At 32.1% G+C, this 23884-nt stretch overlaps 1 protein-coding gene across 4 annotated transcripts; it reads right to left on the minus strand.

The window, feature by feature from the left end:
• Positions 1-802: 802 nt before the first annotated feature.
• Positions 803-23855, minus strand: LOC140060943 (meiosis-specific with OB domain-containing protein-like). Of its 4 annotated transcripts, XM_072107328.1 has the most exons (15): positions 23603-23699; positions 22922-23107; positions 21388-21445; positions 21113-21244; positions 20513-20594; positions 18369-18561; positions 17924-18024; positions 15747-15799; positions 15364-15459; positions 11098-11193; positions 7925-8087; positions 7067-7253; positions 6371-6457; positions 5329-5463; positions 803-1128 (listed from the first exon to the last, which is right to left on the minus strand). In XM_072107328.1, exons 1-14 carry the CDS (start codon positions 23636-23638, stop codon positions 5365-5367), a joined length of 1569 nt encoding a protein of 522 aa, XP_071963429.1. In that variant the 5' UTR covers positions 23639-23699; the 3' UTR covers positions 803-1128; positions 5329-5364. The 4 variants fall into 4 exon arrangements, with proteins under 4 accessions (XP_071963429.1, XP_071963434.1, XP_071963442.1 ...); XM_072107333.1 differs by lacking the exons at positions 803-1128; positions 23603-23699 and adding an exon at positions 23738-23855 and having other exon boundaries at positions 4650-5463; XM_072107341.1 differs by lacking the exons at positions 803-1128; positions 23603-23699 and adding an exon at positions 23768-23841 and having other exon boundaries at positions 4650-5463.
• Between the last annotated feature and the right edge of the window lie 29 nt (positions 23856-23884).

The raw sequence follows: 23884 nt of genomic DNA on the forward strand, positions 1-23884 counted from the left end.
AAGGGTAATCTTTGACACCGTAATTATGTCAAAATAAAACAAGGGTTAACTCCAAATACCGTAGAACAAACAGAAAATGCTGTATGAAAAAGGATAAGTTAAGCCCATTAGAGTATTGAAAATGATCAAATTGATCGAAACATCGCATTCTCAATCTCCTGTCTTTTTGTTTGTAAATATTCTCTTACATTTTTTGTTTTTGAAATTATTCAGTCGATCATTTTTTAAATTCTGTTTGTATATTCTTAACTAGATTCGAATAAATATGTTTTTTTACTTACTGAATACAAAAATATATATTGTAACATTTATTGTGGGTAAGATAACTTGATAAACCAAATAAAGATTTCAAGGGAAAAAATGTAGACTTTAGCACAATAACAAACCATCCTGCTCAAAACAGAAAAGCCGAAACAAATCGTCGAAATCGTAATGTCTGACCATGGAGGTATGGTCTGACTGACAGAAAATTGTGGGATACTGTCTTTTTATATCGTTTTGTATATGTCATATTTCTTATTATTTTATTTTACAGTTGATAAGGCAGTATTTCCCTAAGGGAAAAATAAAGTTTTGATTGAATGAAATAAGAAAAAACAACAATGACCATGAATTTGCACAGAAATACAATTTCACCTTCATTTTTAATGACCTTTTAGTATTTTCCATTTGAAATTATTAGTAAAATTAATTGTGAGTGAATCACTTAATCCTTTAAACGTGCGGTTTAAGAAGTGTAAGGATGTACACTCTGTTTCACAAGGTCTCCTACATCGGATCATCCCCGTCGGAGTAGTGCCACCGCAACCCCCAGGCAAAACAATTATTCAATTAATCTGCTTCTTGCACGATAGGTATTTTTTGCGTACGCTTACTGTAGGCCTAAACTGTATTTGTCTAGGTACGGTAGGACTCATTACATATAACAGCGAATTAATCATCTTCACGAAAAAATAATGTCCTCAACCTGTAACTAGTCAAATAAAATTTATGATTTCTTCGCGTCTTTTTAGTCTTCCTCTATCATTCTGCGCCTTTAAGACGTAGTCTCACAACTTCCATAAGTTATCCTATCTTCCTTTTGGCCTTTCTCTACTAGTCCGTCGTACGATGCGTCTAATTTCTTTTCTGAGAAAATAACAAAAGGTGAACAAGAAGTATCTCAAATTATGAAACAGAAGGAATTCATTAGAGAATTGTTCACCATTGTTATCAATGTTTAAGTCTTTATAAGTGTAATTTATCATTTAAATATGTATATTATATATTTATTTATATCAATATAAAATATAATTATACACAAATTAATTTCCGCTGCGTTTTACATTATCTTGACATTCAACTGAGCGTCGACACCTGCTTCTTAGTTGCGGGTTTCCCCAAAAGATATTACAGCAGAAATTTGATATATGAACAAAATCCATCAGTTATGGATAATCAACTGTTAATTTACTCAGAGAAAAGGGAATTTGATTATGAAATTAAATATGTATTGTTTAATGAATATATCTATTCGCTTCATTTAATGCTGATGTAATAATTCGTCGTTAATTTGCGGGGTAAAATTCTGGTGCTGCTGAACAAGATGAATTATTCAGGGCTTAATATTTATCTTTTATGATTTTAATGTTTTCTGCCGCGTGACTCTAATCTTTGGGGACTTTCCAGAGTTCTTGTTTTTTGATACAGTTTCCAAGGTTCTCAATGTTTATTTTTTTACGTATTTAATTTTGCGAAAATTTTTATTTTCCAAAGGTTTCATCTTTGATGTTTCCAAAAGTTCTCAAAGTTGACTGTTCCAAAGTTCTTATCTTTAATGTTTCCAAAAGTTCTCATTGTTGACTGTTGCAAAGTTCTCATCTTTGATTGATTGATTGAATTTATTTGATGCTCAACATTAAAATAACAAACAGACAAAGGACAAAATAACGAGCATCAGGAACACCCATTAGGCCGGAAAAACCAGTCCATTTCCAATGGGGTCCAAATTGCACATAACAAACAATAAAAAAAAACAACATTATAAAAAAAATATATATATATATATACATTAAAAATAAAGCCCAGTAAAACAGAAAAATTAAAAGAGAAAGCAAAAAGGTAATGAGTAAGATTGCACGTTATCAAGACCATAATAGTTATCAAAATTATTATAAATATTTTATCTTTGATGTTTCCAAAAGTTCTCATCGTTGACTGTTCCAAAGTTCTCATCTTTGATGTTTCCAAAAGTTTTCATCGTTGACTGTTCCAAAGTTCTCGTCTTTGATGCTTCCAAAAGTTCTCATCGTTGATTGTTTCAAAGTTCTCGTCTTTGATGTTTCCAAAAATTGTTTCAAAGTTCTCGTCTTTGATGTTTCCAAATATTGTTTCAAAGTTCTCGTCTTTGATGTTTCCAAAAGTTCTCATGGTTAATTGTTTCAAAGTTCTCGTCTTTGAAGTTTCCAAAAGTTCTTATCGTTGACTGTTCCAAAGTTCTCGTTTTTGATGTTTCCAAAAGTTCTCATCGTTGATTGTTTCAAAGTTCTCGTCTTTGATGTTTCCAAAAGTAGTCGTTGATTGTTCCAAAGTTCTCATCTTTGATGTTTCCAAAAGTTCTCATCGTTGATTGTTTCAAAGTTTTCGTCTTTGATGTTTCCAAAAGTTCTCGTCGTTGACTGTTTCCAAGTTCTCATCTTTGATCTTTCCAAACGTTCTCATCGTTGACTGTTCCAAAGTTCTCGTCTCTTTGATGTTTCCAAAAGATCTCATCGTTGACTGTTCTAAAGTTCTGGTCTTTGATGTTTCCAAAAGTTCTTATCGTTGACTGTTTCAAAGTTCTCGTCTTTGAAGTTTTTTAATTTTTCTGTGATCTTTCCTAAAGTTCTTTTTTTTTGTTTTAAAACTTCCCATCCTTGATGTTTCTAAAGTTCCCCTCTTTAATGGTTCCAAATTTGCATTGTGATATCACCATCTTTAAGTTTTACACAATTTTTGTTTTTGAAATTTATAAAGTTATTTTCGTGTTTTCAAAATTCTTTCATATTGTTTTCAAATTCTGATTTTTTGGTTTCCAAATTCATCTTTGATGTTCCTTACATTCGCCATTCCTATGTTTGCTGGCGTGATTGTTGATCTTAAATATTTTGAGGTTTACAACGTGAACATGAACTTCAATTTGAAAATATGTTTTTAAAGTTATTAATTGTCTGATAAACTTCCTGACGATTGGCAGTTAAACCACGAACCTCTAATTTATAGGTCCATGGTTAAACTATGACCCGGATTTAAGCTAGGCCCTGGGTAACGAATCTGCTAAGAAATTTCGTAAATTACTCAATTGACGTCGAAAGGAGTTTCTTCACCACATTTTTGCCAAATAAGCAATTCCAATCAGTGTGGGTGGGACACCACAATAGTAATTAATGAAATTATGTAAGTTATACATTAAAAACGAAATGTATTAAATAATATCCTACGCCAACAAAAAAAAGGCTGACCATATTCCGTCAGTAGTGAGAAGGCGAACATCTACATTCTTGATTAATATTTATGTTTATGCAAAGTCGTGTTGCTTGAAAAAAAAGATATACCGGATATATAAAAAAAATCAGATACCCTATAGCCTTGAACGTGTTGAAAGATGACAACACGTTGTTGATAAATGGAAAGCAAACACGACGTTGAGTCGTTATCAATAATCTCTCACTTTAATTTTACGTAAAAGATTGCAAGTCTGGGTAACGCTCGTCAGCATTAACTACACCGTAATTATATCTTTATTATTTAATTACATAATGCCGTCAGCAACACCTAAGTGGTATGCAAGAGCGCGTTTGTCTTGCGCGACAAACCCCACTAAAGTAATAATTAAGCATGTGATATTATTGTCTCGTGGAATGCATTAACCTGGTTATGATCAATATGTTATTAGACAGTTATATTATAGTGTTACACTGTCTACACTATCAAACAAGTTTGACAAAAAAAGTGTGATGTGCCCGAATATGGTAGTGATATGCTCCAATATGGTAGTGATGGCATCATCATGTCGATATATAGGCACATCACATTCTTTTGTCACAAAGTTTGAAAATGTAGACAGGGCTTTACATTGCTACACAGTCTAAGTCAATTTAGATGCACATGCTTGAATTCTTCATATCTGAAGTTTTGTATGCTAAAAGGAACCTTTATACTTGAAAGTATGTTGTTGCACAGAGAACAGTGAAACACATTAAAACCAGTATGTAGGTGTACAGTACAACCCAATTAACACCTTGTGACCCAACAAAGTGTTAGGAGGGGTGTCCCAGAATAGAGGTTGCCTGTAGTGTATATTTCCCCTTGTTTGTTTCATGGGGAAAGTGTCCTCTTAATATGCTAATTAACAAAGATAGTGTAGTAGAAGTGTTTGATGATAGAGATTTTAAAGGAGGCAGAAAAGAGGCACTGACTGAAGCCCACTCCTTTCTTGTTGGCCCTATGCACCCTTTTCTGAAACCCTGTATCTATTTCCTAATATCTGACACCAGGCTTGTTTTATGAATAATGATTTTTCAACAATGTATTAATAGATGTATTAGTAGTTAATCACACTCTTCTAATGAAAATTAGATACAACAAATATAGTATTGTTTAAAACTTTAATTGCAATAAATAAAACATGGAGTAATTAAATGTGGAGAACGTGCATGGTATACATTATAAACACAATCAACAAATTGTCTCGTTTTCTTCCGGACTCTGTCATTGAAGACATATGGAAATATTAACATCACTTCTAAATTCACAAAGAATAAACAGATTCAATAATAAAACTGAACAAATATCTTTTTGGAAAAACAGTAATAAATGTTAAAGTTTTATTTAAAAGAGAAAATGAAATGATATAATTATAAAGATAATTTAGAAGCCTCAATGGGGACCTTGTACATACAATATCAATATACTATATAATAATAAAAAAATATAAATAGCAAAAAGGTTTGCAATACAACATCCATTTATTAAAAACAAATGACTATATGATCTATTTTTCTCCTGGTGGAATTGGTAACCTGGAGTCCCCATTGACACTTCTAAAGTATCTTTTTAATTATATCATTAAGTGGATTTGTAATTCAATATTGAATGGGTCTCGTTAATGGAGATACCGAATTGTGTTTATCTACTAAGGGTGGCAGGTTATACTTACGAGAAAACTATTATTACATATTTTTTTGTCCATCATTGTTTGACATCATGGTTCTAACATTCATTTCATGCATGGTCAAAACTCTCCATCCAAATAAAACCATCAAATATTTTTTAGCTCTTATCAATTGAATAAAAGACCATTCTCATTACCCTATCAGTACCGGTTCTCCAGAGTTCATTCAAAGATCATTGCAAGCAGTTTGCAGCTTCCTTTTCATCAGCGATACTGCATGATAAAACTCGAATGGTGACCTCTTGACCTGAGTCACGCATCACTGGGCTTATCTGAAATAAGTCAACCAATATAATCAATAAAATTATTCAATAACTTTGGTCATCAATATAGCAATCAATCAATTAGCATATTTATCAATTATATAAAAATGTCTTGTTATTAGGCTTGGGTAGTGGCACTATTCTGAGAATGAGAATCTTGGTGCTAAGGGCAAAGCCAGGATTTGAATTAGTAAGCCACTTGATTGGTCCCACCCTCAGAGTAGCTTGGTTACCACTAGGAAAAACACGAGGACATTCATGCAATGCATAATTTCACCAACCACAAGTTCAGATGATCCCTCAGTTGTTAATTGGTCAAATTACTTGCACGCATACGTCCTTGCGTTGTGTCCTTGTTTAGCCGCAACCAAGCTTAAAGAAGCAACTACTAAGCCATTTATTAAATTTAGTACACCTCCAGTGCAAAATAATAAAAAATTAATACATTTTTAAAACTAAATCTAAATGCAATGAAATTAACACTCTTCATATAGAGGGTTTATAACGCTTGGCTATAAAAGTAAATTATAGCTATCGTGCTCCATAAATTAATAATTTACACCATAAATACAAATCTTCATCAATATTACAATAGAGAAATTTAAGATTGATCTTGGCTTTAGAAAGTAGAAAGTTATCACCTTATAAAAGTGTAAAAACTTGAACAAATGCAATTCATGTAATTTTATCGACACACAATTTTACATATGGGAATAACCAAGAAAACATAAAATCATCAAATATGTAATAATAAACATCAAGTGAATAAAAACACACTATAGTCCATTAGTGGTGAGTGGGATCAGTATAACCTTATAACCTAAGATATCAATGTTTTAAATGGATTTTTGGCAGGATTTGCCTTGACCAGACCAAGTCCCAATCTTATCTGATCTTTTCTACCGGCTCTACAAACCTTGACATAAAACTTGCACATTTCTAATAAATATTTCCATTTCTTCTCGGTTTTCTGTCGGTCATTCATCATAGTAAAGTCAGTCGCCTGATGAAAAAAATATAGTAGAGTGGATTAACTGCCCTAATGTGGTAGAAAGACCACTCAGTTCAACTGTCACAATTGCACAATTCTACCACAGTAATACTAGGTCTCATGGGTGATAAGAAAATGATGGAACTTCATACCATTCTATCTCTTGGTTCAATAATCACTATTGCAGCTCAAACTAAGCTATACTGGGATTGGGTGCAGGTGAACAACAGGCTTAACTGCTGTAACATCAATAGGGGCTCACAAATTGAACCAGAACACAAAGGTAACCCCTACTCATCACAAAAGATGCTGTGGGTTCTTCAAATAAATGTGCACTATAAGTACACTGGACCCCCATTTTTAAGTTGTGATCCGAAGACTTCTATGAACATGTGTTGATTCGATTAACTTCTTGCCAATTCAACTCATAACTATACAAATTCTGCTGTTTCAGTAGTAAATGGTAAAAAGCTTCCTACTTTCTAGGATTTTTATCAGATAATCTACATTGTTTTGACAAATCTTGTAACATGACTATAAACTATGACCACAGTGCTGGTTTTGCCATTTCTCCCCTAACTGGTTTATAGTTTTTGGTGGAACATTTTAATGGCAACTTACTGTGCATTCCAACAGTCGCTCACATACACTGCCTCCCATCCGACAGTTAGTGACCGAACCAGTATGGTCTGAGATTGTAACGCTCATGTCAAATGTAGGAACTGGCAGTTCATTTGCGGTTTCCATGTTGCATTCACTATTGTTACAAAATCCAGTCTCAAGATTCACACGCCTTTTACACGATGCGCTGTAACAAAGTGTAAGATAAGTATGTACTTGATCATGTGAACAAGAGAAACTCTAATTGTTTAGATAATTACAAAAGGTATTATAAAATCAGTTTTGTAGAGACTATAGTTTCTTACAAAACAAAGTCTAGTATTCATAATTTGTGAATTAGGAATTTCAGTTTATTATTGAGTGGATTTAGCCTGTTCACTGTTGCATGTATATGAGTTGACGTCAATTGCAATATTCATAATATTTCTCTCGTTAACATCGGAATAAAGATTGAAATGTGCAATTAATCTTACCGGTTACCTAATGAGCAAGATGGGTTTTTGGGAATTGTATGCCGCACAGTCAACTACATAATTATCACAGTTTAACACTAGATCATTTCTCCAATGAAACATTATTATTATAAATCTTCTAGATTTTAACTAATTTAGTAGGTAGGATTACAAACATGTGGAACATTTTGCATTACTCAAAATTTGGGATGAGCTAAAAAAACATAATTTAAATACAGTATATGTTTTTTAGTTTTTCATAGTTGGTTGACCATAATTCCCTTTACAAAAGTTTACTCTCTAATAGATGTCTGTGTAGGTGTTCAAAATGAGGGTTTTTATTCTGTATGAATAATAAATAGAATATGTATCAAAATGGAAAAAAATGATTTAAATGAAACCTTACCAGCGTTGAGACACAACATTATTCAAAGGGCCATCAATGTTGAAGTTTGTGAACGCAGCAAACACAATACAATGTACAACAGTTTGTTGTCCAGGGTACATTTTCATTTCTTCACATTTAAGGATAAGATTTAAAGCTGTGTACACATCTTGAACAGAAGACACTAAGAAGACAAAAAACAAATTGTTTTCATCCTTAATCTTGGCTCCCAATAGGACGCAAGGCAAGGTCGTAGTCGCAACGCAAGCGAGTTGACCGATGACAAGCAACAGTTTGAATAATCCATTGCTTGTGATTGGTCAAATCACTTACGTTGCGCTTATGTCCTTGTGTTGCGTTATAGTGGGAACCAAGCTTTAAGCTCTGTCTACACTATCAAACTAGTTTGACAAAAACAATATGGTAGTGATAATTACATCATCATGTCCATACACTGTATGGGCACATCACATTACACATAATATAGTCTTGATAGTGTAGACAGGGCTTTATACAAAAAACTTCATCAATGATTTAAATTCCAGTTTGCAAAATAACCTATGGAAATACCTTTTCCATTTTTAATAAAGTAGTAGATGATGAAGTCTATTCGATAAAATAAAAGTACTGGTTTGATTAATGAAGGCTCAGTTTTTCACTTAAGTACATCTTATTTTGGTGAAATGTAGTCAGTGGTCACGTGGTAGATTCAGGATTTTGAAATAGATGGGACAAGGCCTAAAAAATGGTATAATGATTTCCTATCTTTTACATTATAAATTTATTTAAATGAGGGGTCCTGGGCCAGCTTTTTCCACCCCACCATCCCTTTGATCCGCTTATGGTAGTGGGTATCCATTTTACCAAATGTGATAAACTTGGAGTATGGCTTATTCTCCATTCAGTACAGTAGTTTCTGTTAATTCAAACTTTAAACAATAATACATTTAACTGTGTTGATCCTGTAATGGAAGTATCAAATTAAACTCTTCACCATAACGCTCTACATCCCCAGAGAAAACAGACAGATGGTTTATTGTTTTCAATGTAAAATAAAAAATAACAATAAAAGAATCAATGACAATTAGAAACTATCAAATATTATCACAAAGTAATATTAGTATGTATCTATTACAAAGTGAAATTACATTATATATTAATTACAAAGTGACAATACATTATATATTTATTCCTAAGTGACATTACTTATTTATGATCATAACTGTCCTTGTAAATTTAACACAATAATTTGAAAATTGATTTATATAATCATAAATAAATTTTATTGACAGTTTCCATTAGCTTTATATCATTCTAAATAATAATTTTAATTGTCCATTGAGAATGAAAAAAAAAAGATGTTTTTGGTGAAAATGAACAAATTTAATTTATTGTGGTTAAAGAAAGACTTATTTATACTTGACTAGGCTTATTATCTACATACTGTACATGTGGATGTAAGCACATGCTTTATATTTTTGTATTCTGTGCTTATACCCGTTTCACACACACACACACAACAATTTTTTTTAAATGTAACAAAATAGATAAATATTGTAATAATCTACTACCCTGATACAATTGTGTGAAAGCATTTTCGTGATGGTGAAAAGTTGGTAATCTTAACAGGCCTTGTTAGATTACATTTAAAACCTTGGTATCAGCGGATATGATTGTAACAACTGTTGAGGCCAATTTACACAGACGAGCAGTAACAGTAATAAAAATATAGAATCTATGTTCTAATTATGTACATTAACATACAATGTGGATGGGGGTTTTTTGATTAGGATACTAGATACATATTCTATGTGGAACAGGCTACCCGGTTTTCCGCTTAACGTTACCATTCGTCTGTGTAAATTAGCCTTTACAGTGTTACACTTTTGTTGTACGTGTGAATCGGGGTATTAGTAAACTACATGGAATCTTATAATAATAAAGCTCATACACCAGGGTGGGCCTTTATTATCTAGGGTGGTTGTATACTTCAGGATGGGCTTACATTCAAATCAATTAAGCATGGTCAGTTTCTATTCAATCTATACTGTAATAGCATTTTAACAATTTTTTTAGTAGATCATGTCCTGCAAGATAATGTTAAGAAACACCATCAACAAAAAAGTATATAGTAAGTTGATATTAGATGTTACCTGAAAATATGTTGTTTGTTTATTACTACTAGACGACCTTGTGTTATATAACACATCAGTAAAAGGTATAAAAATATATTATTTAAATTTGATATTACCTTTTCATAGCCGAAGTTAATTTATTTATGATACTGAAATGAAAATCACTCAATGCTTAAGCTGTAAATGTACATGAGCATTAAGTAAACGTGGTTTAGCAGAGCAATACCTTAATAAAGTAATTTTACTTTGGCGTGATATTTTATTGGGTGATTTACCGATGACGGTTATTTTCCGATAGTGTGAAAATGCCCGGGACAATGTGTTAAAAAACATGTTGTAGTTATGTATGTGTATGTTTTTATCATTGATGTGTTGAAGGAGATGTATATTTATTATCCGATAGATTTGTCATAAAGCACAGATTTGCTTGTCACGTTTATTGTCACTTACAAGATCTAGGTGTCGGTTTAGACACCGCATGTCTAATGTCAAGTTCGTGCTGTATCTCTCTTAGGATGCTAGTGTGAAATTTGTAGATTACTTTTTGGAATAAATTCTCACTGAGACTCGTAACAATCCAATTATTGTTACATAGAGGAAGGTATTAGAGGGAATGTTTGGGAGGAAGAAATGAATGTACTTGCTGCAGTAATTCAATATACTTGCTGCAGTATTGAATATATGTATAATTTGCACTACTTTATTTCAATTGCGGCATTAACTCAATATAACAAACTGTGTTGCAACAGGTAGGTATAAAAATTAAATAATAAAACTATTAAATAACAAACAATAACAACATTCACAACTGAATGAATTGTGTGAGTCAAGTACAGTATTGTTCTAATTATGGTTGTTGTTATATTTATGTTTTTTCTCAATTAATGTGTTGCATTTTTTTGTTCTTTTTTGTTGTTGATTGTTCAGCGCTTAGAGGTGCCCTGCATTTTGGGCTATATTAAATTGAACTTCATTGTTAATAGGCCTATGGTTCCCTCATTGGCAGACAACTAAACATTTGGTTTATAAAGTTTAGTTGATAACCTAAATGAAACTTACAATCAAAGTCTTGATTGGGCAAGTTATCAGAGCCAAATAGAACATCATCTGAACACCCCTTGCCATAACGGTACAGTGAGTGTGCCTCTGGACTATCTAGAAATTATAAAAAAAACATGTATTTGTTAATTTTTTATTTACTTTTCAACTAAACACACATAATCTAGCATAATTATGAAGATATTGACTTAAGCAAGTGAAACTTAGTATGTCTTAATTAGCCTAAAAATGATATACAGTACTATGCATTTTTCTAAACATTTTCTACTGCTATTCATTGGTTAATTTGTTGTTCTACTACTACACTACTTTCATTATGAATTTCACTTTGAAATACCGTATTTATTCAAATAAAACCTGCCCTGGTAAGGTGTTGTTTATACAGTACAAACACTCTAGCTAAACCTTCATGAAATATTGATGGATTGCTGAGGATAATTTTAATACATTTCATAACGTATCTAGACGTTAAATCCTGCCTTATTAGTGTAAAATCCACAAGATTATCCTGGTATAGATTATCAAAGAAATGACGGCTACGCTTCAGCACGTTTGAAAATAACCACACCGTTTGGCTTCGTTGATCATGATTTATTTAATAAAATTAAAATATTTCTTGATTGATCTTTCAATGAAGTAATTGCATTTTGATGTGGCGTAGACTAAAAATGCAGATGTAAATACAATTTACTTTAATATCTTTTTAAAATCTAAAACTGTGTAAAAAAACAATTCTTGAACATATTACATTTATTATTATATTATTATTATTACATATCATTGAATAAAAATGTCATTTTATATTATATTCTGTGATACAAATTCAATAGTATATAGATAACCTGCTATTGATTCTAGATGGAGATGTTTTACGTACTCAGACAAACTAATTTCTTCAATGAACAAACATATACGAGATTAAAAAAAAAAAATAATAAAATATAATTGAAGATTACAGAAGAAGAATGAGAACATTTGATAAGGGAAAAAACGAAAGTTGTTAACCAAATTTTGGGCAGATGAAAATAGAAATAAAAAAAAACGGTACATCTAAGTGAACACAGCACAGAAAATTTGTAGATAAAATATTCATAAAATTCTTTATTCATCAATTTTAAATTGCACAAAGAGATTCCCTATATTGTCATAATGAACTATACTGCCCATTTACTGCTAAGACAAAACTAGGTCTGGTCTATGCATTTGCGTTCATCAAACGACAGCCGTAAACTGATCAGGTTCATCAACAATTTTTATTGTATATTGTAGTTATAGGTTCAGAGAATTCAAGTGAGGAGATATGATGCAAAGACGGCTAAATCTTTATAATCACCAATATCTCAAGTTATTTGTGAGGTTTGCGATCCTCAACGATCTATAATAAAATGCTGAATATATTTTAAAGTTGTTTTATATTATTCTTGTTAGCTCTTAGTGTTTTCTTACAGAAATTGTATACAATAACAAAAACGATGGATCGTTTTTATAAAACTATAATTGGGAATTGTCATCAGTTTTCAGGATGTATCGCTTGTAAATTGGGGGAAACTACATACAATTTTCAAAGCAAAGAATCAAGAGAAAATTATTCAACATTTTTTTTTTTGTGAATGGTGGAGACAAAAGATACCATTTTATGAATTATTACTAAATCTGCAGTTTACATATAAATTATAAATCAAAGGTCTTGTGGGAATAAAGATGTAATTGTTTACGTGTCGATATAATGGATACAACATGGATTCGCTTCCAGAAAGTCTTAAATATTAATTAATTTTTACATTTATGCGTTTTGCAGATTTTTTTATAGTTCAATGAAAAATAGGTAGAGCGGAAGGGGATGCAATTAGAAATTGTTAATGAAATTTTGTTGCCAAAAATTATATTATACCATGTGTTCCCTTGATTAAAAAGCTGATTTGTTGAAGAGGTACACGCAGACTCATGAATAGGTAATGATAAGCGACCTATGCTCAGTCAAGCATGAGCTACAGTCCTGTAAGCTACAGCAGTTCAATCAAAGCAGTCAACCAAAACTCATTTGGCCATATTCGAGATGCTAAAACAATATTTTTAGCAGCCAAAGATTATAAAATTGTTTATGCAATCTATCATATACTGTAGCAAGGACGACTAAGGCTAGCAAGGACGACTAAGGCTAACTATGACAACTAATCTATGAGAAAAAACTCTATTAAATTTAATATGACACCCGTGATCAGATTAGGACTCCAAAAGTCCATGGGTGGCAAAATTATTTTCACATATACCGTATATCCTCGGGTATAATCCCACTTCTGGTCTAATCACACCGTACTTGATGTATGATTTCACAAACAGGCATATCCCCAGGTATAGTCCCAGTATTGACTTTTGTCTGGATGTAGGCCTCTTTATAACCAGTTCCGATGAGATTTTACAAGAAATGCTCATCAATCATTTTTTTTCCTAAACCAGGGTTTCTCAGGGTATAGTCCTAATTTCTAAAGTCGGCATAATTTCATGTTCTAGGGGGATGGGATTATATGTTGCAAATTGATACCTTCACTTATTGGTGGTTTCTTGTCACATTGTATTATTAGGTGATCATTTAGAATAAAATGATCACCTATTGTTATTGTATGAAATCTTTATTATTTTTTTTCTTTCTGTAAACTTTTTGTGTAACAAATATCTCAAAAAGTTGAATAACAATGATCACAAAAATTTCACAATGTCTTTCAAATACTTTAACTTAGCCATAATAAGCTTTTCAGCGTGATCACTGACCCGTGACGTCACGTATACGCCATTTTGTGAAATCACATTATCAATCATATATCCTTAATTCATTATCACATATTTATGAAATTCACTACACGTAAACTTTAGGTCAAGGGTAAAAATATTAGCAAATAAAAACGCGCGCGCACGTAGGGTCATGCGCATGAAATCGCGCATTAAAAATTTAAAAAGCTCAAAATTACGTTTTAATCAATTTAGAGCATGAATTAGGCCATTTGCGTGTTTCAAAAAATTACTGCGCAAAAAAATTATTTTGCGCGCGCGATACTTACAAAGTGTAAAAATTGCAATTTTTTATACAAATCGCATTCTACTAACCATCCTTAGTACATTCACCAAATTTGAGTCAGTTCCGACTTAAAATAACGGTATACGAGCAGGTTAAAAATATCAAAATGCGCAAATTAATTGCATCAAAGTGATGAAAATGGTGAAAAATAAGGCCTTTTTAAAATGAATATAACTCTTCAGAATGGCAGGTGACCCCCAATTTTTTTAAATTATTCGGGAAGCCATTGGGTTGTAGATACATATTCATGTACACATTAGACGTACAAAATGGTATGACGTCATCAAATGGCCACTTCAATTTAAAAATTAGTAATTTTTATCTTTTTGTATGGGTTTTCACATTCAATAGAGCGCATCTCCGTTATTTTAGCTCGATTTTTGGAGAAGTTTTAGTATGTGCTTGCTCAATTAATTATCATTCTCAGGAGTTGTCAATATTTTTATTTTGATGACATCATCACGCGTAAAAACTTGAATAACGTAGGTCGTGTAATTTCAGCTACACCTTACATTTGAATATATTATAGCTCTTCAGAATTAAAGATGACCTTGAAGATTATAACTTATTATGAAAGCTGATGAAATGTAGATATGAATTAATATAAAAATTAAGCCTATCGGATGTTGTAATGTTATCATATGGCCAGTTGAAGTTAAAACGTTGTTTTTAAATTTCTTTAGTCGAAGTTATACAAATTTCAAAGAGCGCGCATTGCGCTTCTACGTGTCAAATTCTCTTCCAATCCTTATATTTATTTGCTCAATTCATTATCTTTCGAAATTGTCATCTTCGAGTTTATTTTGAAAATTCCATCATACCAAAAAATTAGAACACGATATGAGTCCCGTAATTTCACCTATGCTACACTGTATATAGATATACAGTATATACTGTACATATTGTATGACACCTAATAGGTAGAACTCAGCCCTATAGTGTATATGCATCATGTCATAGGATGGCGTAAATCAACTTTTAACGATCGTATGTTAACGTACATGCATGTTTAAAAAATGTTAATTTATTAAAATGATAAAAATGATCACCTATAATTCGTCAAAGTGACGAATTAAATTCTAGTTTACTTTACTTTTCTATTGGAGAATTTTAAAATAGATGCAACCTGCAACTAATTTCTTACTTTAGTAAATGTTAGATTGCACTCATCTAACATATAAAAGAAAACTTACCAGGATTTGAGATGATGATAGTTTTGCTGTCGACAGTGGCCGTCATACACATTCTAAAGCTATCAAACTTGATAAGAACATCAGCAAAAAACAAAACTATAAAACAAAGAAACCATTAACTCGTAAACTAATCATTGTGGACAAACGAATGTCGGGTGGCACCTCGTGGCAGCTGTACGGTACAAAGGAGAAGAAAGTAATTGTTGCATGTGTCTTTCACACCTGTGCGGAATTCAATTTTGTTCCCTCCTGTAAGTGGTGAACCATGAGCTCACTGTTGGTTGGGAAATGAATAAATAAAAATAAATAAATAAATTTAGGCTGCAACACATTACAATAGACCTTTAAATAAAGACAAATCACAAAAGGTATACTGTAAATACCTGTATCCTTCGGAATCCAGAAATATGTTTGTTCAATAGCAGACATGTCCCACCTAAAATGAATAAATGAATGAAAAGAAATTACTACAGGCAATTAACACAGATTAAATAAATTATTTCATACCTGAAACATTTAAAGGTTGAAATTTTAAATTAAAAAAAAATTCTTTTCTAGAAAAAATCTTGTGGAAATGAGAAAAAAAGTTATTAGTTTAGGAAGATAACTCTGAACTACTAGATTTTTCTTTTAAAAATAAAACATTTTTTTGGGGTTTTTTAGCTAAATTTTTAACGACATAAGTGTAATCTTACTAAAAAGTAAAATTAAGCCAAAATCTACTAAACGAGGGCGCCATAGAAAATGCTTGAAATTTCTGAAAATATCAACCCGACCATGGAGTTGCTCAAATTTTGGGTAAGTCTGTTTTGGGCAACTTAATTTTTTTAGACTTTATAAACTCAATATTCAAATCTTGAGAATTTTAGAAGCTAATTTGTACTTTGACTATAATGTTCATTCAAGTGTGACAATTATGGGTAATGCGTTTAATTTAATGGTGACTGTGAGGTTGATTTATTAAGCCATGTGGGATATATCGATAAAAACAATGTTGCAATCTGCCCGACAGCAAGATGTACTTACATTGCAAAGTGTCATTCATATTTTAATAAATAGGACAGCTTTGGAAGACTATGGAGAAGTTTTCTATTATATATTTTACTTTTCATTTTTTCTAAACTTAAAGACCTTTGACTCTATCCAAAATACCTGGTTTCCCACCAAAAAAGTCTGGGTTTTCTGGATGAGATTTTGGGTTATTGTTGACTTCTATGAGAGCTGATTTAAATACCCAACCAGTGAAATTTAGCAGGAAAATTTATTTCAAGCTTGTCTATGATGATACAAACTTACTAACCCAAAGATATGATAAACTAGAAAGCCACTCCAAGAGTGCATACCTCCGCCCTACTGTAAAATTCTCCTACATAAGATTTCTCCGGTAAAAAAAAAATATATATATATATATTTGTGTTGGTCTTAATGCTGTTTGTGATTTAGGCTAATTTCACTACAAGCATGTGTATGCGAGTTTGGGGTAATGGTTATCTTCAGTTGACTAACAATAGAACAGCAACGCGAAAATCAAACGAGTAAATTTGAAAAGAAATTGGTTTTTTAAACTACTCGTATCAAAAAACGTGCATATCAAATCAAATTATGTTTTAAAATTACAAATCACAAATTATAACTCTTGCCTCTTGTACAAAAATTAAGTTTTTTGGACAAGCAGTTCTCGAGAAAATGCAATTTTAGTTTATATTACTTGTTACTTTAAGACTGCTTGCCGGCTTTTGAAAAATTTTGTCTTATCTTTTAACACTAGCAGGTCTGATAATAATTCTAAAAAGTGGTCCAGAATTGGGACCATGGTCCCAAAATTTAATGGAATGGTCCTTGACCACATATCTATCATTTATCTATATTCATTTTGGTAAAGATCTTGTAATTACTTTTTGAGTAATCCTGCTAACAAAGAAACAAACAGAGAAACAAACACACGCTACCGATTACATATACTTCCTTGACGGAGTTAAACTACTACTATAACTTTACTTATTAATAGACAAAACAAAATTATTATCCATTTTCATTCAAATGTACTTTTTAAGTTAAATCAGTCTCTTCGTCAATACATACATGACCACTAGCATGTGTACTTAACACAGCTGAACATCACCTGTATTCAAATATAGGTCAGTTTGTTGTAGCCAAGGTAATCATGAAAATTATACCCAATATTCTCTTTTACTTCTGTTGCTTCAAGTGCATTTCGATATGGAAGATTAATTTAAGAATATGTTTTTTCATGTTTTATAATTTATTAGTAAAATTATAACATTTTATATTAGATGTTTGGCTCTACTTGTAAATTTAATGTTCCATTGAATCATTTTTAGTAAAAATAATTTGACATATCATTGGCATAAAAGAAGATGATAAAATTAGTTTTAAATGGATTGGTTTTTGGAATATATTTAGAAAAATATATAATTGGGTCAAAGTTCAGTATGAATGCAGGTTTATGGGTATCTGAATAGGCCATCATAGGCATAGGATAGAGAGGGATAGTATAATTGAATTAAGGATGGCCTGTAATTGGAGGTTATATACTTACAAGATAATAGAGAAATTAAGAGTAGTGTCATCAAAGACCTTGACTTCACATCGATGGATGCTTCGACCATCTTTCGTCACAATATCTTTAACATTACCAACCTGTTGACAAAAAAGGACTGCTGCATTGAATGGTCTGGATCACTCTTAAACAGCAAGGGTGTTTCAGAAGTGTTAAAAATAATGTCATGATTATATAAGCAAGAAAGTAGATAAATAACAAAAACAGTGTAAAAAATAACAAAAAAACAGCTAAATCAAAAGTAATATTGAAAAGTTATCTATCATTTAAGGTTATATTCACACTGGAGATCTGAATAAATGAATGATTAAATGTCTCCAAACAGAAATCAGATTAGTTGTAAATTTTTATTAAATCTACATACTTGTCTAAAATTTAAGTGTATCCAATATAATGCAAAATATGGATTATGTTGACCACTTACAGATTTGACCAGTACAAGCAGATTTATGTGATGTCCATTAAGATCTTGACCATTGGCAATGACATCCTCTAGTGTGTAGTAGTCATTTGCTTCCTTGATGGACTGGTGTAGCAAGCTCTGGAACTGGTCAACATCAGTACCAGTGTACAACTTGACCGAGGAATGGTTTTCACTCAATGACAACTGGAATGAACTGGAAAGATGAAGAGTACAAAACAAAGTGGTGTTGGTAGTCTATGAGTGCTAGCCTACCTGGATAAACCGACACTGGCCTATTCTCTCTGAGAAGAGAGCAACAACTTGAATATATACAAATCTATTTAACACCCTATCAGATAATGGTACATTCCATGAGGTAGCATACCAACACACAACCATCATCATTTCTTTTCGAGACATGGTAGAGGTAACATGTCTGAATGAAGAGCTACAGATTAAAGATATATTGTCCCCCTAAAAAAATATTTTTTTAAATTTTTTTGTTGAATATGTTATTTTAATGTCACATAATAGTTATTCACTCTCACAAAAAATTGGGTCTGAAAAAAATGTATTTACCTAAGAAAAATGTAATTTAAAGCAAAAAATGGTCAAATTGTCTGGAAGACAATGAGTTTTTGGGTAATTTAACTGTTTATTTTGTCTTTTTATAGGTGAAATAATTTTTTTCCTCCGTTTTTTTTCTTATGGAAGTGAACAACTTCATTAAAACTGCAAAATGGCCTATTCAAAGTCCGATTTTAAAAATCTTTATTTTTCATGATTTTGGGGGACAATACATCTTTAAACTGGAAAGATGAATAGCAGAACGTTTTGTTTAGTAGTATAGTGTATATGGACTGGACATTTGCTCATTGATTATAATTTTATTGACCAAATACAGTTATTGAATAATTTAGCTCAATATACTTATGTTTATTTTGAAAGACAATGTGTATTTTAACTTATTTATAAATAATTTTAACTTTTAAAATGTAAAAGGGCCAGAGACTTCTACACATATGGACATAAATGTCCTAGGTAAGAAAGAATTCCAATTATAAATATTAAACAAATAAGCAAAAAACATAAAAATAGAATTATTAAAGTGTATCACACATAACAAAAATGCAAATATGTGTAAATAAATTTAAACCGAATTCAGAGAAAGATTATTTAACAAAACATAAAATATAGTAAATCTCAAATGTAACTTTAACAAGAGTAAAATGTATCAGTAAATCTAGAATCTGATACTGTAAGCCTTTGATAAATCTACCTACTTGTCCAAGGCTTAAGTACATCTGAAATAATGCAACATAAGAAAAATAATAGAACACTTGAACGAAATGCAAGCAAGTAGATAAATAACTAAACACTGTATATCTCTAAAGTATCTGAAACATTGAAAATCAGTTAAGTTATATTCACACACGATCTGAATAAAACTAAAGAATCTAAAATATTAATATCAAAACAAAAAAAATAATAATGGAACCAAAAACACACAGAAATGCAAGGAAGTAGATAAATAAAAAAGCAGTGTGAAAAGTAACAATAAATGGATAAATCAATTAAAAGTAATATTGAAAATGTATGCATTTAAAGTTATGAATAAACGATTTAATGTCTTCAAACAGAAATCATAGTTGTAAATTTGATTTAAATCTACCTACTTTAAATTAAGTATATCTAATATAATACAAAATAATGGAACAAAGAAAATGCACGCAAATAGATAAATGAAATTAACGATAGTGAGGCATTTAATGAATAGGCAAACTGCCTTAAAATGTGACATGTTTCAAGAAACTATTCTCATCAACAGAACAGAAAACAACGCCTAGAGTACTTATATACCAATAGGACAGGTTGTATTGGTATATAAGTACTCTAGGCATCGTTTTCTCTTAACATGTCACATTTTAAGGCAGTTTGCCTATTCATTAAATACCTCACTATAGTTATTTTAACTCATAAGTTCGGTGGAATCATTCATGATTTATCTAATAAATAAAATAACTATAACAGTGTATCTTGAAAATATCTGAAAAGTTAAACTCAACAGTTAAATCAACAAAGTAACATTTAAAAAAAACAAGTTTACATTTACACTACATCCAAATAACATCAGATTTGTTAGTGTGAATCAGGATTAAATATACCTGCTTGTACTAGGCTTATATTTTTCTTCAGCTTCGTAATCTGAACTCTGTTTAGCTTGCACCATGGGATTTGACACTACCACTATAATAATGGTAATAAACTTTTACAATTCATTGGAATATATGTATAATTTACACATAAAGCTTGATTCCCACTAGCACGTAATGCAAAGAGGTAAGTACAATGCAAGCGAGTTGACCAATGACGAGCAACAGTTTGAATAATCCATCGCTTGTGATTGGTAAAATTACTTGCATCGCACTTAGATCCTTAAGTCCTAGTAGTGTAAACCAAGCTTAAATTAAATATTTTTAGAACATACAGGGATGTGTACCAATAGTTTAGATTATTTGGTCTTTCGTTATTTTAATTAGCTTACAAATTTCTTTTATTTTCTTTTTTCTTTTTATATATCATCTACAGCCATGATCTTTATTCATGGCGGACCCATAATATAAAAAATTGAAATATATATATATATCAATCAAATAATAAATAGTTGATGTCATTTTATCTGTCAAAGCGGGAGTGCATGACCCAAGTGCTACCCCTGCTGGATCCGACCTGTTATTTATAAACATGACTAGTTGTAGACTTACCAATGTCAGAAACTTTAAAGCCAGTGGCCAATTCCTTGATGTACGCCTCTGATCCCCAGCATGAGATATGGATAAAATCTGTCACAGAGTCTCGCAATACAAAACTAAACACATACCTCGGTGTGTTGGGATCTAATAAAAAAGAACAGGTTAGATTAGCACTCCTCCTATGCAAACCACTTTTATGATTATGAATTTGTAAGCTATGAAATAAGCAATCTTCTGATACCTCCCTGATAAAACCATTATATTAATTTGCTATACTCATCACTTACATTTTCTACTCACAACTGATCTGGGAGACTGTTTTGCAAGTACAATTCCAATTAACATCTAGTTTTATTAGGAAGAAAAAAAACATATTCATTATTATTTCATTGAAAAAGGCCTACATAAATCAGCCAGACTGATTACGAAATTAACATTTAAAAACTTTACTGCATTTTTTAATAAATTTTCAAAAATTCAGCATTGAAATATATATTTATACTGGGTAACCTCTTCAGTCAAAGACTGGTCTCTCAGAGGGCCCAGTTGGTGATCAGTGGCTGTGATGTACTAATACACCGGGGTAACCCCCTACTCGTCTCGAAAGATGTACTAGGTTCTTTAAAGTGCACACGAGCTAGATGTCTATGTTATGCGCGATTTGCGCAATTTGAAATTGCGCAAAAAAAATCCTTGCGCAATTTGAATTGAAACATGTGTTTCAAATTGCGCAAGCAACGTATTAAATTGCGCAAGTAATCTGCAAATTGCGCAAGGTTTTTCGACAGATTGTGAAATCATGCACACCCATATTTTTATAGTAATTTCTAAGAATGATTCAAAATTAAAGATAAATATCGCATTTCCTTATTTTAGTAGTGCAAATATTGTTATAAGTTAGCATACCGTCGAAGAACCGACGAAGGAAAACGAAGCGGTGGTGTTCCACCAGGCGGGCGTGGCGCGGGCGGCCGGCTATACTACTCTAGCCTAGCTAGGGTCTGGACTACTGATACTGACTAGGTTACATGGCCTAGCTTAAACTAATATTAAAAACTTAATTTTTACATTTATTTTGATTTATTTCAAGTTACAGTGATAATATTATTTAATTGTAATAATAAATGTTATGTATTTATTATACACATGTTATCTTCGCATTTATTATGTTTTATTTTGAGTTATTTAGTTTCGAATAAATTATTATAATACCGATTTTCTGGTAGAATTTTGTTGCACAATTTGAAAATTTACAGTTCGTTTTCAAATTGCGCAAAGGTGTCATATTGCGCAAGAACTATCTTGCGCAATTTACAAATTGTGCAGCGCAATTTAAAATTGCGCAAAGATTTTCTTGCGCAATTTGAAATTGCGCAAGTTGATTGCGCAATTTGAAATTGCGCAAAAAAATCCTTGCGCAATTTTAAATTGCGCAAGAATTCTTTGCGCAATTTCAAATTGCGCAAGGATTTTTTTGCGCAATTTCAAATTGCGCAAATCGTTCAAATCGCGCATAACATCTACACTGAACCTACGGTTTATAGTCCTATCCGAGAAGACTCGTTCTACCACCAGAACCATGGAGTGAGTGAGTCTCGAACCCCTGCTGATGTTATGGCTACGTAATTACGGTTCCACTGTCTTACCCACTCGGCCACTCACTCGCATAGCATTACATCAACACTCATTGAGTCATTTCATATTTTAGATAAGATATTCATCTGGAATTTAAAATATGTAAGAGTTCCGAGGTTTGGGTAAGATAATACGTTATGTAACATAATGTAACCTGGGAAAAAAACCACAGCAATTGTCTATTACCACATTTGGAAGATGAGGTGAAAGATCAGCAATGAATGTCCTTATAGTCTGGTCTGAATTGCTGCTGTTACAGTTTTCTCTATTTGCTTTCTTTCTAGTCATATTCTGTACTGAAATATCTCCAACCGATGTTCCATCCGGCCAAGCTCCTTGCGTACCAAAATTGAATGGTTCAGCCCATGCCATCTAAAATTGTATTTATTTAAGTTAAATATTTAAAAAAATGTATTGATATTACACACTGTGTAATATCAATACATTTTTACTGTCACTAGGGTCTATCTATCTTATTATCATCATTATTATGAGAATCTCTGAAATTATTGGAGTTTTGTGGACTACTATCCTAGCTAGGCCTATGTTTGACAAAGGAGATATCTCCCTGGTTTGACTTGTGGTAAGTAAAGTAAATTGCTAGGCCTGGCCTAGTTCCAGCAGACCAGTGCTGGCCAAACAACAGTTCGGTGGGCCGGCTGTGTGCGTAGTCTCTCCTGTTCTCCCTCCCCCTCTTACTTTTCTTAATTTTAGACTAGGCCTAGGCTTAGGGCCTAGGCCTCTAGTAGGCCTAGACTAGCTACTAGGTAGGCCTGGCATATGGCGTTCCATACAAATGACGATATTAAACTGGCGGCCGCTTTGGTTGGCGGCCGCTTTGACCATACTCCGCCCTAGCTAGCCTACCGACGAGGCTTTATTATTAGCCACACACAGAGTCATGGATGGTTGGGCAGGCTAGCCTACAGCTGGTTGTTGGCCCTTCCCTAACCTGAATATGTTTATTTTTGTTTATTAATACTGTATTGAAAACTAACTAACTGTAAACAAATATTTCTTTTTAAAACACACCACCACCAGCCTGTTCAAAATCCCCGCCGCTCTAGAAAAGCCGGCTGGGCTCAGCAGATCATCCGCGCATGCACTTTCTCTCCGCAGCAGCAGTAGTCTGCGCGCGCTGCATACTGG

The sequence above is a fragment of the Antedon mediterranea genome, chromosome 1 (assembly GCF_964355755.1).
Source record: "Antedon mediterranea chromosome 1, ecAntMedi1.1, whole genome shotgun sequence".
In the NCBI taxonomy this organism is placed as follows: Eukaryota; Metazoa; Echinodermata; class Crinoidea; order Comatulida; family Antedonidae; genus Antedon; species Antedon mediterranea.